The 13,901-nt window shown below is 38.8% G+C and overlaps 1 protein-coding gene across 1 annotated transcript in view; it reads left to right on the top strand.

Annotated features, from left to right (window-relative positions):
* MYO5C (myosin VC) overlaps window positions 1–13,901 on the top strand; it is a 103,299-nt gene that overhangs the window by 13,325 nt on the left and 76,073 nt on the right. Inside the window, exons 2-3 of the mRNA XM_018575964.1 lie at window positions 4,538–4,648; window positions 6,697–6,859. Of these exons, the coding sequence (XP_018431466.1) occupies window positions 4,538–4,648; window positions 6,697–6,859 (274 nt within the window). The remainder of the gene's footprint in view (window positions 1–4,537; window positions 4,649–6,696; window positions 6,860–13,901) is intronic.

The following is a 13,901-nucleotide window of genomic DNA, read 5'->3' as shown; positions in this document are numbered from 1 at the left end:
CCACGTTTGTGTATTTATACCTGCCATTTTTGCATCAAATCTCTCTGTCCCTTTCCTTTCCATTTGTCCCTAATTTGGGTCTGATGTACAAATATCTATTAAAATGTTTTATTTAACTACCAAAAATGTTATGCGGCACTAAAACCTTCATCCCGCCTCTTAAGTATCTTGTTTATAGTTTCAGAAAATCAATATGAAGCAAAAGTAATGGTGAAAAAGAAACAATTTTAGATGGATCCAATCATTTTTGGCATATAAATGAATAATGGTCCGCATTACTGGGGGCACAGCAGGGGTGTGTCCATTGTCTAAATAGATTGTAATTTGGTATGTATGGTGAATTTAAGGCTACGCTAAACATCATGTCAGGTCACAGGCTTCCCACGATGCATGTTTTATATAAAATAATTATATAATAATAAATATTTTATAACATTGTTCTGTTTCACTCTCCCTGTTTATTATTAGCTGCTACAGGGGTGGATAAAGCTGTTTTTGCTTTCATTGCTGACCTCATATGAATGATGTCAGTGCAACTGGGGGTTATGAGAGGGAGAAGTGAATGGCTTCTGACAGGAATAGTACTGCTTTTGTTTCTGGAGATTAATTTGGCCACAGTTGGTTGAGGGGGCCACAACACTGGCATTAGGTTACGGGGCCAGTTTAGAACATCAGGTATGTTTCCAGGCCTCTAGAAATGGCCCACAAACTGCAAGAGTGCTGCCTCCTAATGGCCTGTTAGCTTGTAATAAAATATTTTTTTGGGAAACCTTGTCAGTACAGTGAGAATTTATGAGAATTCAACAGATGTTTAGGTATCCCTTCTCCAGGAAGGAAGAATTTGATGTTGCTTATCATGAAAGGGATCTTTCTCTGGGTAGGTGTACTTTAAGTTGGTATAAATTGAATGATTTTAACTTCAGGGACTGAATTGTTTGCAAGAGAACAAAGAGCTGTATGTACAAATGGTTGTTTATAACTGACACCCCTAGACTTAGAAAACGGAAAATATATCATATCAGGAACCATTCTCGGATGATTACCAGTGATTGCTCTGACAGTAGAAACAGATCCTATAAACATACAGCTGCTGCACACCACTAATACCTGTAATCAATTGAAAATAACATCAGTACAAAGTTAAAATCATCATTTAGAACTCTGGTTGGTATGCATTGTGTTTGAAATAACATTGATACTGTATGTCTTGTTTAAACATATTATTGAGTTGCACCCCTTGGCTTCTATATGGAGGTGTCAACTACAGCTGCAACCAACTAATTGATTAATCGATAATGAGAATAGTTGTTAACTATTCTCATTATCAATTAGTTGGTTGGATCCCCTAGCTCTCTCCTCCATGCTAGGAGGAGGGCACAGCAAGCAATGGGCGGGTGCAATAGCCAACCTGCGATTGGCTATTGCAATGCCGTGCGTTCCAGTGTAGTGCGATTGCAAAAAAATTTAAACTTTATGTTTGTAATTTTGTTTGTTTGTGATTTGTATTTTAAATTAAGGATGGTATTTGTTCATTTTTTTATCCGATTAATACACACTAAAAAAACACACTAAAACGAACCAAAAAAAAAGAAAAGGTGCATGTACGCTTTTTCTTTTTAAAGACAGTGCACCACAACACATGGTATTGAGTTACTGTGCATTGTAGTACACAATGTTGGCAAGGCCCATCAGGGTGCCATTAAGAACGAACCCCAACACGTACATTTTGTCGCGTCTCACAGAACACAGGTGTAAACGAGGCTTCAGGGCTTTTACATCTGTATACAGTAACACTCTTGGCACTTGGAAGTATTCTTTCACAAACAAGTGTATTGATACTAATGATGTAATGTGCTAGTGGCAGTGAGTGTGACTTTTTTTTTCCACAACACAGCCAAACAGCTCTTAATGTGCTAAGCATGTTTTCTGTTACCTAAGGGAGGGTCTCTTAGAAAAGGGTGTAACATAATGCCCCTGATTGAGTAAACAGCTTCGTGTTTACTTCTTAGGTTGGGCTTTTTCAAGAGATGATATTCACACGAAATGAACCATTTACCAATGGAGGTGCTTGGATCTCAGGGGACAGCTAGCAACTAGTGACTAACTTGATTCATAAATGTATTTTCATATGATCTCCCTTCTGTGTTCACTAAGGATTAACAAAACATTGCCGATCCTCTCAGTATATCTAACACTATACAGTATTTACTGTTGTTTGTGTTCATTGTGTTAAACAGGTTTTTATTCTACAACTTTCTGCTGCTATTTTATTATATATTATTATTATTATATGATTATATTATATTATAATAATCCCATATAATCTGGCCTCTTTGCTCATTTTTGTTAAGAATGTTTCTGGAGCTGGTATTGATTTTATAGGCCACTATAGATTATTTTCCTTTAAAGCATTTGGCTGGGGGAAAAAAAAACTCAGTATAGTTCTGCAATGCATGCGCATGTATTGATGTTTTGTATCAAAAAAATATCTGATGTCATTCCAGAAATCTAGTGAGCTCCTAACTTCTTGTAATGAGCTGCCATCGCTTTAGCTTTGATTTACTAAGGGCAAGTCAGCTGTTCTATTTGAAAGGGAATTTTCCTTTAGCTTAGTGAATGAGATGAAGCTCTGCTGACTTACATCATCCAGTCATGTGCAAACTCCTTCCCATTGTTGCACGGAAATCCCAAACATTGTCATCAGTGCTCTCTGAGATCTCCCCTGCTAAACGTCAGAACACCCCCTATATGATAGAGATGAGCCGAAGGGATTAAGGGTTTATTTTCACTTTAAGGTTAGTTAAACTGACACTAAACTTGAGAGTTCAACTTAAAAAATGTATTCAAGTACCTTAACAATTAACAAAAATGTATGTTATTTGTGTATCACTCGGCTGTAGATCCTCAAATCATCTCTAAATTGGTGCTGACACTGTCCTTCCTTCTGGAGGGTGGCTACTTTTGTTCCACTCCCCTGTGATGGACCACAATCTCATTACAAATTAGTAAACTAAACATGAGATTGTAGTCCATCACAGGAGGGAGCTTGGAGCGGTGGCTACTTTACAACACACAAGGACTATGGTGAACAAAAGTAGTCACCCTCCAGAAGGAAGGACAGTGTCAACACCAATTCAGGGATGATTTGAGGATCTATAGCCGAGTGATACACAAATAACATACATTTTTGGCAATAGTTAAGTTACTTGAATTTATTTTTAAGATTTAACTCCTGAATTTAGTGTCACTTTAAATGTTATGGTTCTGTTGTGACTTTATCTTTGTTAAGGAGACTCTCGTTCCTTTCATGTCTTGGTGACTGAAAGTGTGGGGAGTTTGTCACCAAAACAGGTGGTAAGAAGAATCTCCCAATAGGGACACCTGCTTCAATGACAGATGTCAAAGGTGAGGTTTCCTCTCACTATCTGTTGTGTAAATTAGAGAAACACAGAGCGTATCATCACCTTCAATAGGGCTGCAGCTAACGATTATTTTCATAATCGATTAGTTGGCTGATCATTTTTTCGATTAAACGATTAAACAGATAAATTAAAAAATAATACCGCCATTTATTGAAAATAAATTACACAAATGCAGCTCTACGGACATAAAGTTTACCTCAGAATAAAACGGTATGTACATTTTTTGAAAATCGCACTGCACTGGAACGCTCAGCATTGCAGTACCGCGCGTTCAGTGCGGGCGATCGCACTGCAGACGGGAGGTGCATTTGGGATCCATTAAAATGAATGGGACCACAAAGCACCTCCTGCAGCAAAATTTGTCAGGCCAAAACTGAAACTTGACTTTTCCCACCATGTGTGTATATATTTATTTATTTTTAAATAATTGTATGTATTATATTAGACATTTTAATTAGGTTCATGGATTTAAAATAATGGGGATTGTAGAACTCTAAGCCAATATCATAAAATAACCAAACTTTTATTTAAAATAACACACCAAAAAATGTTTTTTGTACTTTTAATTTTAGTTTATTTAACTTAATTTTTTTTTAATCGTTTGCATTTTTAATTTTTATTTGTTTAACTATTTTTACATTTTTTAGTCTTTTTAATTTTAGTTTAATTATAGTTTTTAAACTTTTTTTTTCAACTTCATTGCTGGGAGCAATAGCCAGCCTGGCATTGGATATTTCAAATTGCAATAGCCAATAAAAGACTGGGTATTGCACCTGCCCACTGCCTGCTGTCAATCAGCAAAGGAGGGACCTGAAGGAGACAGCAGGCAGTGGACAGGTGCAATAGCCAGCCTGTTATTGGCTTTTGCATTTTAAAATATACAAAAGCTTCATTGCACGGGGCCCGGCTTCCTGATTGGCCAGCTTCACGACCAACCAGGAAGCCGGACAGCGAGTCATTATACGCTGCCAGGCTTCCCAGCCAATCAGGAAGGTATAAGATGACTAAAGCTGTATTTTTGTTGAGGCCATTTGTTGTACAAGTAATGTCTGAATGTAGTCTTGTCACATTGTATGTCCACATGTCATATCTCAGTTATTTCTTTTTTTCTCCAGTATAACCGGGTATGGATCCCTGATGCAGATGAAGTTTGGAAATCTGCTGAAATTACAAAAGACTTGAAGATTGGGGACACCGTGCTTCACCTACGCCTGGAAGATGGCTCTGTAAGAGGGGGAGGGGGGGTTATATATTTTTAGGCATATGTGACTTTCTTTTATTCAGATTTGTTTCTCGTCAACAATAGCTATCTTATGACTCATTATAATAAAATAGGTAGCAGAGTCACTTTTGCCTTTCACTTATGTTTATAAAGGGATATTTTATGCCCGAGCTGTATTGATATCTCACATTACTCATAAATGGAGACACGTATTTACCTGGCCTGACCACACACAGGCAGGTTGCTGATCAGTAATGATGACAGTAATCGGTTTCCATCCCTAGTGTCATGCTGCCATATCCACTGTGACCATTTTCCTTAATTATGCTGTTACACTTTAAATTTGGCATGGAAGTCAAAGTCATATGATGATGCTCATCACATCTACATTTCCCTTTGCATCAGTTATGATTAACAGAGAAACACCGTGAGGGGGATTTAGCAAAACTGGAACAGACAAAATCTGGAGCAGCTGTGCATGGCAACCAGTCGGCTTCTCTCTTTCATTTTGAAATCTTAACTGAACAAACTGAAGAGAGAAGCTGATTGGTTGCGATGAGCAACTGCTCCAGATTCTGTTTGCTGCAGTTTTGATACGCCCCCCTTCCCCCTCATATATTCCACTGAATATTTTCTCAGCTATATTCTTAGCATGTATCCAAAGAGTGCACTGAATGGTAGCCATGTAGGAAAACTTCACCTTTCCAGCAATGAGTTAAACGATTCATGGATATTCGTGCATTGATGTTTATAGCCCCTAATGCAGAGGTGCATGAGAGTTTAAAGGGGAACTCCAGGCAACCAGATAAATATGCCAGCGAAGTACATAAATGTTTACTGTTTTGCCTTCCAAATGATATGCAATTGTGTCTTGTAATTTACACACCCTTACCGTACAAGTAGGAAGATCACTGTCTTGGTTCACTTTTATAGTTCCTTGAGTTAGCTCTCTGCCCAAATCAGGGTTATGTTGTAGATTCATTATCCAGTGAGCAAATTTGAAGCAGAAGGTTGATATGGGTAGCTTCAAAGCCAATCAGGAAATAAGAGTGTCAACTGCCTGGCAGGGAAGGTTTGAAAGGTGTGTGAAGATTAGCTAAACAGAGAACAAAAATCCTTTGGGAGGTAAAACAACTCATCTATATGTAATTAAGATTGAGGTCTGCATTAAAATAAGTTTTGTGTTTATGCACAAAATAAATCTTTTGATTAAGCCATGTTTTCTTTAGAAGTGGGTGCTGGCAAAATCCTAGTCATTAGGGCAAACATGAGAAGGAATGCTCATCACGGTGTACCAATTTGCTGTTATAAAGGTATACATAAAGTAAAATGTTTAGAATCAATGGTCAGTGGGCAGCAAAGACCACAGCAAATATCCATGGCAGGTTTCTCTTAATAAAGAGACTGTTATAGTTTAGGTCTTAGTCTATTTTCTTAAACTCCTAACCTAGTTCCTAAAACCTTGAATCTTTGGCGTATATGTGGAAATGTCTATGCTGTTCTCTAATACTTCTAATCAATGTATATGGAGGTGTATGTAAACCCTTAATCTATTTTTCAGTATGTCAGGCATTATACCTCACTGTGTACAGATTTCTTTAGGAAATAGTTTTTTGGGAATTTGTTGCAAATTGTATTACCTTTAATTTCCTGCCAGTAACAGCACTTCCTGTTGCAGGCTAATAATCCTCCTGGGCCATCCCTCCCCTCTGTCCCCCCCAGCATCCCCAGCCTACTATGTGCACTTCTTCTTCCCATTGGGCTGCCTAATACGTTTATCAGAAAGGCAGCCCAATGACCAAGTTAAGCAGCTCATACGGCAGTGGCCTAGCCCTGTCAGCCTTCAACATGAGGTAAGAAAGTTTGTAGCAGATTCACAAAAAATTGTTTTGCTTAAATAAACTGTATACAGTGAGGTATGATGCGAAACATACTGAAAAAAAGATTTGGGGTTTACATTGAAAATACAAATCTATTTTGTGGACAGATGTCTGTGAGAAATATTAGAATGGTAGTAGAATAAATAAGGTTTTATTACTGCTATTATTGTAGGACCTGAAATATGTAATTGAGAAGAGTCTGCCGCCTCTCAGAAATCCAGACATTCTTGTTGGAGAAAATGACCTCACAGCTCTCAGTTACCTGCATGAGCCAGCTGTTCTTCACAATCTCAAAGTGCGATTCATGGAGTCCAAACTTATCTACACCTACAGTGGTAAGCAAACATTGTGTCACAGCTGCTTGAAGCTTTCTTCATTTTTTAAAAGATGAAAATGATTAACTCACTTTCCTTTGTATGTTGGGTTGGTCATGCAAAAAAAGCTTCTGATCATTAATTCTCAAATGATCTGTGCATATATTCCCACAAGTTGGAATGTGAAATGCCAGCTTAGCTCTGCTAGCAGTAGATACAAATAAGAATTTGTCCAACTTCCCTTACCGGTGTACACCCTGTTGCTAGACTATTTATTTCAACATAAATCTTCCCATAAGAGTATATGTGATTTAAACATATTTTTGGCATGTTATTTACCTGTAAAAGCCTCCCTTGTGTAGCCATCTCGGATGTGATGTCAGCAGCCTCAGCAGACTCAGAGGTGTCACTCAAGTGAAACTCTACTGCAGTGATGGCTAATGTTTTTTAGCCCGAGTGAGCCAACTGCAACGCATAATCAAATTATTTATCTCAAAGTGCCAAAACTAAAAATACATTTAGTATCGTGTTTTAGTTTAAGTACTGGGGTTTAAAAAACATTCAACATCACTGCTTTAGGCAAAATAGGGAAAAACACATATTGAAACATTTAATTTTCTTCTTTATTTAGTAAATGTTTTTACTTTTTTATCACTTATTTATTTACTTTTTAAAAATGCCATTTCTTATTTTCTTTTACTTATTTTTTAAATAATTTTTATTGATTTTATTTTCTATTTTTTAATTTTTTTAATTTGATATTTTTTACTAATTTTATAAAAACATTTTTTAACTTTTTTTAACTTAACTTTATTGCTATCACACAGAGGATGACAAGCCCCTGTGTGATAGCATTTGGAGGTGACAGGTTCTCTTTATTGAACCTGTCACCTCCAATACAGGAGTTTTAGCACAGCATTGTGCTGGCTCTCCTGTGATATCTGAGATGGGAAGGCTGTGAGTACAGTGTTCCTGTCTCACTGTTCACACAGAGCAGAGCGGAGAATGGACATCCTCCGCTCTGCTCCCCGCTCTTAACCCTGAACTACTTTGCCATGGTCCCAGGTCCCCCAGAAGATCGATGGACCCCGAAAATCACAGCGGGGAGGACAGCGGAAGGCTGGGAAAGAGGCAGCCAGCGGTGGGGGCAGACAATGGAGAGGGGGGGCAGCGGGGAGGGATGGCCCAGGAGGCTTATTACAAGTGATATAGGTGGCATCCCCGAGATCACTTGTACTATACGAGCGGCGGCTTCCCTACTCTACATTTAGCCCTGCTTGCCCGAATCAAGGCTAAATGTAGAAAAAAAAGCTATCTGCCCAGCGTCCAGAACTGCATGTCCCTGGTATCGGGCGATACAAATTTGCCACCCCTGCCTAGGCTCGCATGCCACCAGAGTGGCTTCTACGTGCCCTCTGTGGCACACGTGCCATAGGTCTGCCATCGCTGCTCTATAGTATTCCCCTTCGCTTGTCCCCTATCAGCTACATAAAAGGTAATCAGTCAGCCTATTTAAATGGAGAAAAGTAGTCACTGTTGTTTTGTATTGTTGTGAACTCCACACTGAACATGGACCATAGAAATCAAAGGAGAAAGTTGTCTTAGGTAATCACAAAGAAATTTATAGACCAGCATGTTATGTTTTGGGTCTGCTTTTCTGTGTGTGGCACAGGATACCTTTAATCTGTGCAGGGCGCAAGGAAATATCAAGACTATCAAGGAATTCTGGGGGGAAATGTACTGCACAGTGCCACAAAGCTCAGTCGCAGTTAATAGGTTAGGATAATGACTCAAAACAGCTTCAGCCTTCTATGAGCTCTGATTTAAATCCTATTGAACATCTATGAAAATAGCAGAAACATGCAGTCTGGAGAAGGCACCCTTCAAACCTGAGACAGCAAGAGCAGTTTGCTAAATAAGAATGAACTAAACTACCTGTTGGCAGATGCAGAAGTCTCATGAGGGGCTACAGAAATGTCTTGTTTGCAGTAATTGCCTCTAAAGGTTGTGCAACAAATGTTTAGGTGAAGGGTCCGATCATTTTTGTCCATGCCATTTTCATATGATTAATTATGTTACCATATGGTAGGTGAGTTGCGTTGCCATTCATTTGGACAGACACTGCGACATGTATAGTTTATGTGGCCCATTTTATTTTTGGTATTTAGTATGTAGAAACTTTTAAATACAATTTCTTGTCATGACTGATAAACTCAAGAACAAAAAAAAAACTCACTTGAACTACAATAAATAAATAGTTGCAGAACTAAATAAATACACCTGGACAAATATGATCATGTTCACACCGTGGTTAGCTTTAGCTAGGGTAATTAAAGGACTTGTGGCTATATAGTTCTGGTTTGCTTTTCAATCATTTGTTTCAGTGTGTTGTGTTCTTTCCCTTGTAATGGATAAAACAGTGCAGTGCAGAAATATAAAATTCCACAACTAGAAACATGGCAGGGCAGGTAGAATAAAATGATTGGGCATTTAATAAGATGAAATAGAGATAATTTATTTCCATGTAATATAGTAGTGCTGCCTGATTAGGTGAAACGTATACTTCTTGTACGTGGCCAGTCATATAGCCACTTTGTGACGGGACGTACACTGTACGTCTCTCGTCACGAAGGGGTTAATGTGATATTCATTTTCTTTTGGTCAGCTATCCCTATACATCCTATACATGCATTTTAAAATCGATCTATTATGCCCATTGGAAAGTCTACTGTTGGAATGTGTATATTGGGTCTCAGGCATCAGATTGTCAGTGCTAAAAACTGTTCCCAAAGCTACTATTCAGCCTCAGACCTGCACTGGGCATTGACAGTTGGAATCTTAAAGTGTGTGGTCTAGTGTACATGGGCCTCAGTTCAGGTCAGTTTGGCATTAGCTCATGCTTTTGCTTCTTCAAGTCAGGATGCACAGCAAATGTATGTAAAAAAAAAGAAAATGTCATGATAGATGCATGTATAAACCTAATAAACTAATCACTAATATTACTCAAAATCTTGCACACTAGCTCTGTACTTGGTTGGTTGCCGTGAGGCAATAAAGACAATTCTTAGTAGTGATACTCCAAACAAAGAGAAACAAATGCACACTGCTATTCCAGCCACTGGATTAGTTTGTTAAGCCAAGCAAGTCACTCTTATCCTGCCAGGTTTCATTCTCTGACAGGCAGAAATTGTTGACTCAGTGGAGTTAGTGTGGTGCTTTTCATGTATTTGGAGAGAGAGAAACTGTACAAGCATAATATAACAACACAAGTAATGACATGTATTAGAGCATATCTAAACCAACAAACAAAAATGTCATATATTGCAGCTTACCAGTCCTTAGATGTGGTGGCTGCATTCATTTTCTTTTTTCTAGCTTTTATTTCTTTATTTTCACCAGGTGATCCTGCCAGTAGTACACTTGATGTCTTAGGGTAACAAATCTCATTAAGGAAGAACTCCTGTTACATGTTATTAACCCTTACAGTGGGGCTACCACCGGACTGCAAGGGTTAAGTGCTCATTTTTGTCTAGGTGTCTTCTCTTCCTCTGCACAGAGGGAATGCTCCTTGTGTCCTCACATCTATGCACAGTGTATAGAGCATGATGACAACAGGATCCTTAGACAACTGCAACAGAGGGGAGAGACGCTTGAGACACCGGTTTAAGAACAAGCTGGCTCGGATGGTCTGGTGAGTATTTACATTTCTTTTATTTTTTTAGCACCTAGACACAAATGAGCACTTGGCCCTTGCAGTGCGGAGGTAACCCCACTGCAAGGTTTAATAAAAATTTTTTCCTGGAGTTCTTCTTTAAGTGTACTACATCTATGCATCATCCTCACTGTTGGCTGCTTTTTCTGATTTATATCTACAAACACCTCCCATATTCTCTTCTTAAGTACATAGAGGGGAGGGTTTCAGCAGTCCACAAATATAGCTGCGAACAATGTAACTTTTTTGCACTTAACAAACATATATATAAAAAAAAACTATTTTAATTGTCTATTTAATAGTTCAAAAGGGAGCAAATAAGAGAAATACCACCTCTGTAGGAAACAGTGAGGTGGAAAAAGAAGTTATACTCCAACCAAAAATAGATAAATAATCAGCCATTTGGCTTACTTTAATTAGAAAAATATGATTAATACATTTAAGAGAGTATGAACATAACAGACACTGTGACAAGGACCTTATGTTATAATTTGCAAAGTTGTCAATGCATCACACTTGTTAAAATCACTGAAACAACACCATATCCACGACCCTTTCTATTTTAAGTATTGTGACCACTGATATATATTGCTGTAATTAATGGCAGAGACCACCTTGAGGTGAATATCCACTCCCCTCTAGAGCAAGGAACACATTCCAATGTAAATTAACCCCATGCTGGGTACTGATAAGGAATTTAGGAATGATTAATTCGGCTCTGGTGTGTTCTCATTGTAGCTGACAGAGAAACATTGCTTCAATTGGCTGATTATTTATCTATTTTTGGTTGGAGTATAACTTCTTTTTCCACCTCACTGTTTCCTACCGAGGTGGTATTTCTACATGTATGCTTTTAGGTTATCAACCACATCGGTTGATGTGTATTTTTACACACTATAGTGGTATCCTTTTATCCTATAGCAAATAAGAGAAGTTTATTGTTAGGGTTTACATACAGTAACCTTTAAACATCAGGGGCACTTGTGGGTGTCCAGCTGCGGCCAAAGCTAGTAGTGGTGTGCAATACTTTCATATGGGTACTGGTGCAGATAATCTAAAGTCCCCAAATTCTTTGCTGGAGTTCTGGGACAAGTAAATATTACTGAAAAAACTTAAAGGTCTATTTAAGGTCTATTCAACATCTGGATCGTCCTGCCACTCGCTGCTGTTCGTCCTACGGTATTCTCATAGGGGCCGAACGGCAGTGAGTGAATAGCCGAATGCCGCCGAGCTGAATTCGGCTCGGTTATTGTGCTCGGTACCTCCGTGTTACCGAGCAGAATAGAAAAACAGTGTAAAAAGTTGAAAAATAAAAAAAAGTTTACAAAAGTAAATAAAAGATCAATGTTCAAAAATGAATAAAGATTTCCAAAAAAAAAAGAAATACATTTAAGATTATTGGAAAAAGAAAAAAAGAAAGATTATTGAAGAAAGAGAAAAGAAATTGAAAAAAGAATAAAGAAACAATTGGGCGGAGCTAGCAGTGCCAGCTAGCTCCACCCAAATTTCCTATTTACCACCACTACAGATAAGCATGTGTTCAGCAAAGGCATATATCTGCGGCTGGGAGTAAAAGCCGAGATGAGGCTAGAGATCTCCTGAATTATCTGCATATGGCACCTGCCAGAGTCTCCTAGCAGGTCCCGGCCAATGAATAACAACTGGGCGGAGCCATCCGTGAGATCGCTGCTGGTTCCGTCCAGCTGTCAGTTGCAAGGCTTTCAGCCGGCCAATGGCCGGCCGCTCGTCCCGCTTCGGGTTTCACTTCGCCTCAGTCGAGCCGAAGCATATGCCTTTGTCTTGGCCGAACCGCTCGGCCAGCTTCGAGAGCACTACGGGCTATAGTGAATAGCCCGTACAGCAGCCCTTCGGTTCTACTGCCGCAGCTACGACTGATCCTTCGGCTAGCTTTGTGAATAACCCTTTAAAAGTTGCTTTCTTTTTTATGTTAATAATAGCAGGGGATCTTGGCACTCCAAAGATCAATGTGTAATCTTTAATTCATCCATTGGCATACAGCAAATATCACAGACTAACATATGTAATGCGTTTCACACAAACTTGGGCTAAATCATAGAACTCTGTGATGCACCGCAGAGTTAGAGTATGAAACACGTTACAGTCTATTTGCTATATGCTGATTGATAAATGAAAGATTAGACACTGATCTTTGGAGTGCCGAGATTACCCGCATTTGTACTTCATGTATTGCCACTTGCAAGCCCCCATGTGCACCCAGTGAGCGGCGTTAAGTGGACCATCCTGGAGCAGCACTGATGGGTGCTTATTTTTCATGTGGTTACAGTGATTGATTCAGAAGGATAAAATAAGATGTAACCTAAATAAAACTTCCAAGGACCAAGTCTATTTGCTAGCTAGACCATACTTCCTTGTAAAAAAATACATGCAGCACATGCTGGATCCCCTTTCATGTCTCATTTAAAACTGAAAGCAGGACTTTTTTTTAACCATGTTTATACTAGTGCAGCAAAGATGTTGGTTTGGGTCAAATCCTTCTCCAACTAATGGGCATTTTTTTGCCAAGGTAGCTGCGCATTGCAGATGGCAGGATGTGTATATATACTTCATTAAATTTTGTGAGGAGTAGCGATGAGTGAAACTGAAGGTTTTTGCTTAACCAAATTTTCTGCAAAATATTGCCATCTTGCCTAAATGCATTGGAATGAACGAGAAAGTCAAGATTAAGGTTGTTTTTGCTGGCGTTTAAGGGGTTTATTTGTTTTTTAATGTCTCCCAAGGGTTAGAAAGTGGACCCTCATTAGCTGGGAATATGACTTTAGATATTGAGAATTAGAGATGGATCTTTTATACAGTGTAAAGTATTTTGCAGCTCAGTTGCTGGCAAATTTGTTATTTTTAACGGATGGAGATATACCTTTAATACTTAGAACACAATATTATCACTTAATTTGCCTGGGAACTGGCAAAAGATGCATATGGGACTGCAGACTGACCTTTCATATAATGTTCTTTACCTAACCTCTGGACCTCACCCAGGTTTAAGGACATCAGTTGAGATTGGGAACACTACTTCAGGACCCCCAAGATCAAATTGAATAGAAATTATACAACAATTGGCAGCACGAAAGAGCTGTGGCACAGCCAGCTGTACTACTTCTTTGGAAAAAATGTATAGACCATTGTCAGCAGGAGATATGATATATGAGACTGGTTAGAATACACATTTCATATTTTCACAAGGCAGGCAGGATGGCACAAGCAGCACCTCTAGTTGACCAGCCTAGATTCAGACACAAACTAATTTTTTAAAGGCCAGTCTCTGGGCAAGTAGAAATGTGTCAGGAGAATATCATAAGACAAGAGGCTGTA

This window comes from Nanorana parkeri, unplaced genomic scaffold (genome assembly GCF_000935625.1).
Source record: "Nanorana parkeri isolate BGI_ZX_2015 unplaced genomic scaffold, ASM93562v1 scaffold55, whole genome shotgun sequence".
Classification (NCBI taxonomy): domain Eukaryota; kingdom Metazoa; phylum Chordata; class Amphibia; order Anura; family Dicroglossidae; genus Nanorana; species Nanorana parkeri.
This window is presented reverse-complemented; position numbering and strand designations above follow the sequence as displayed.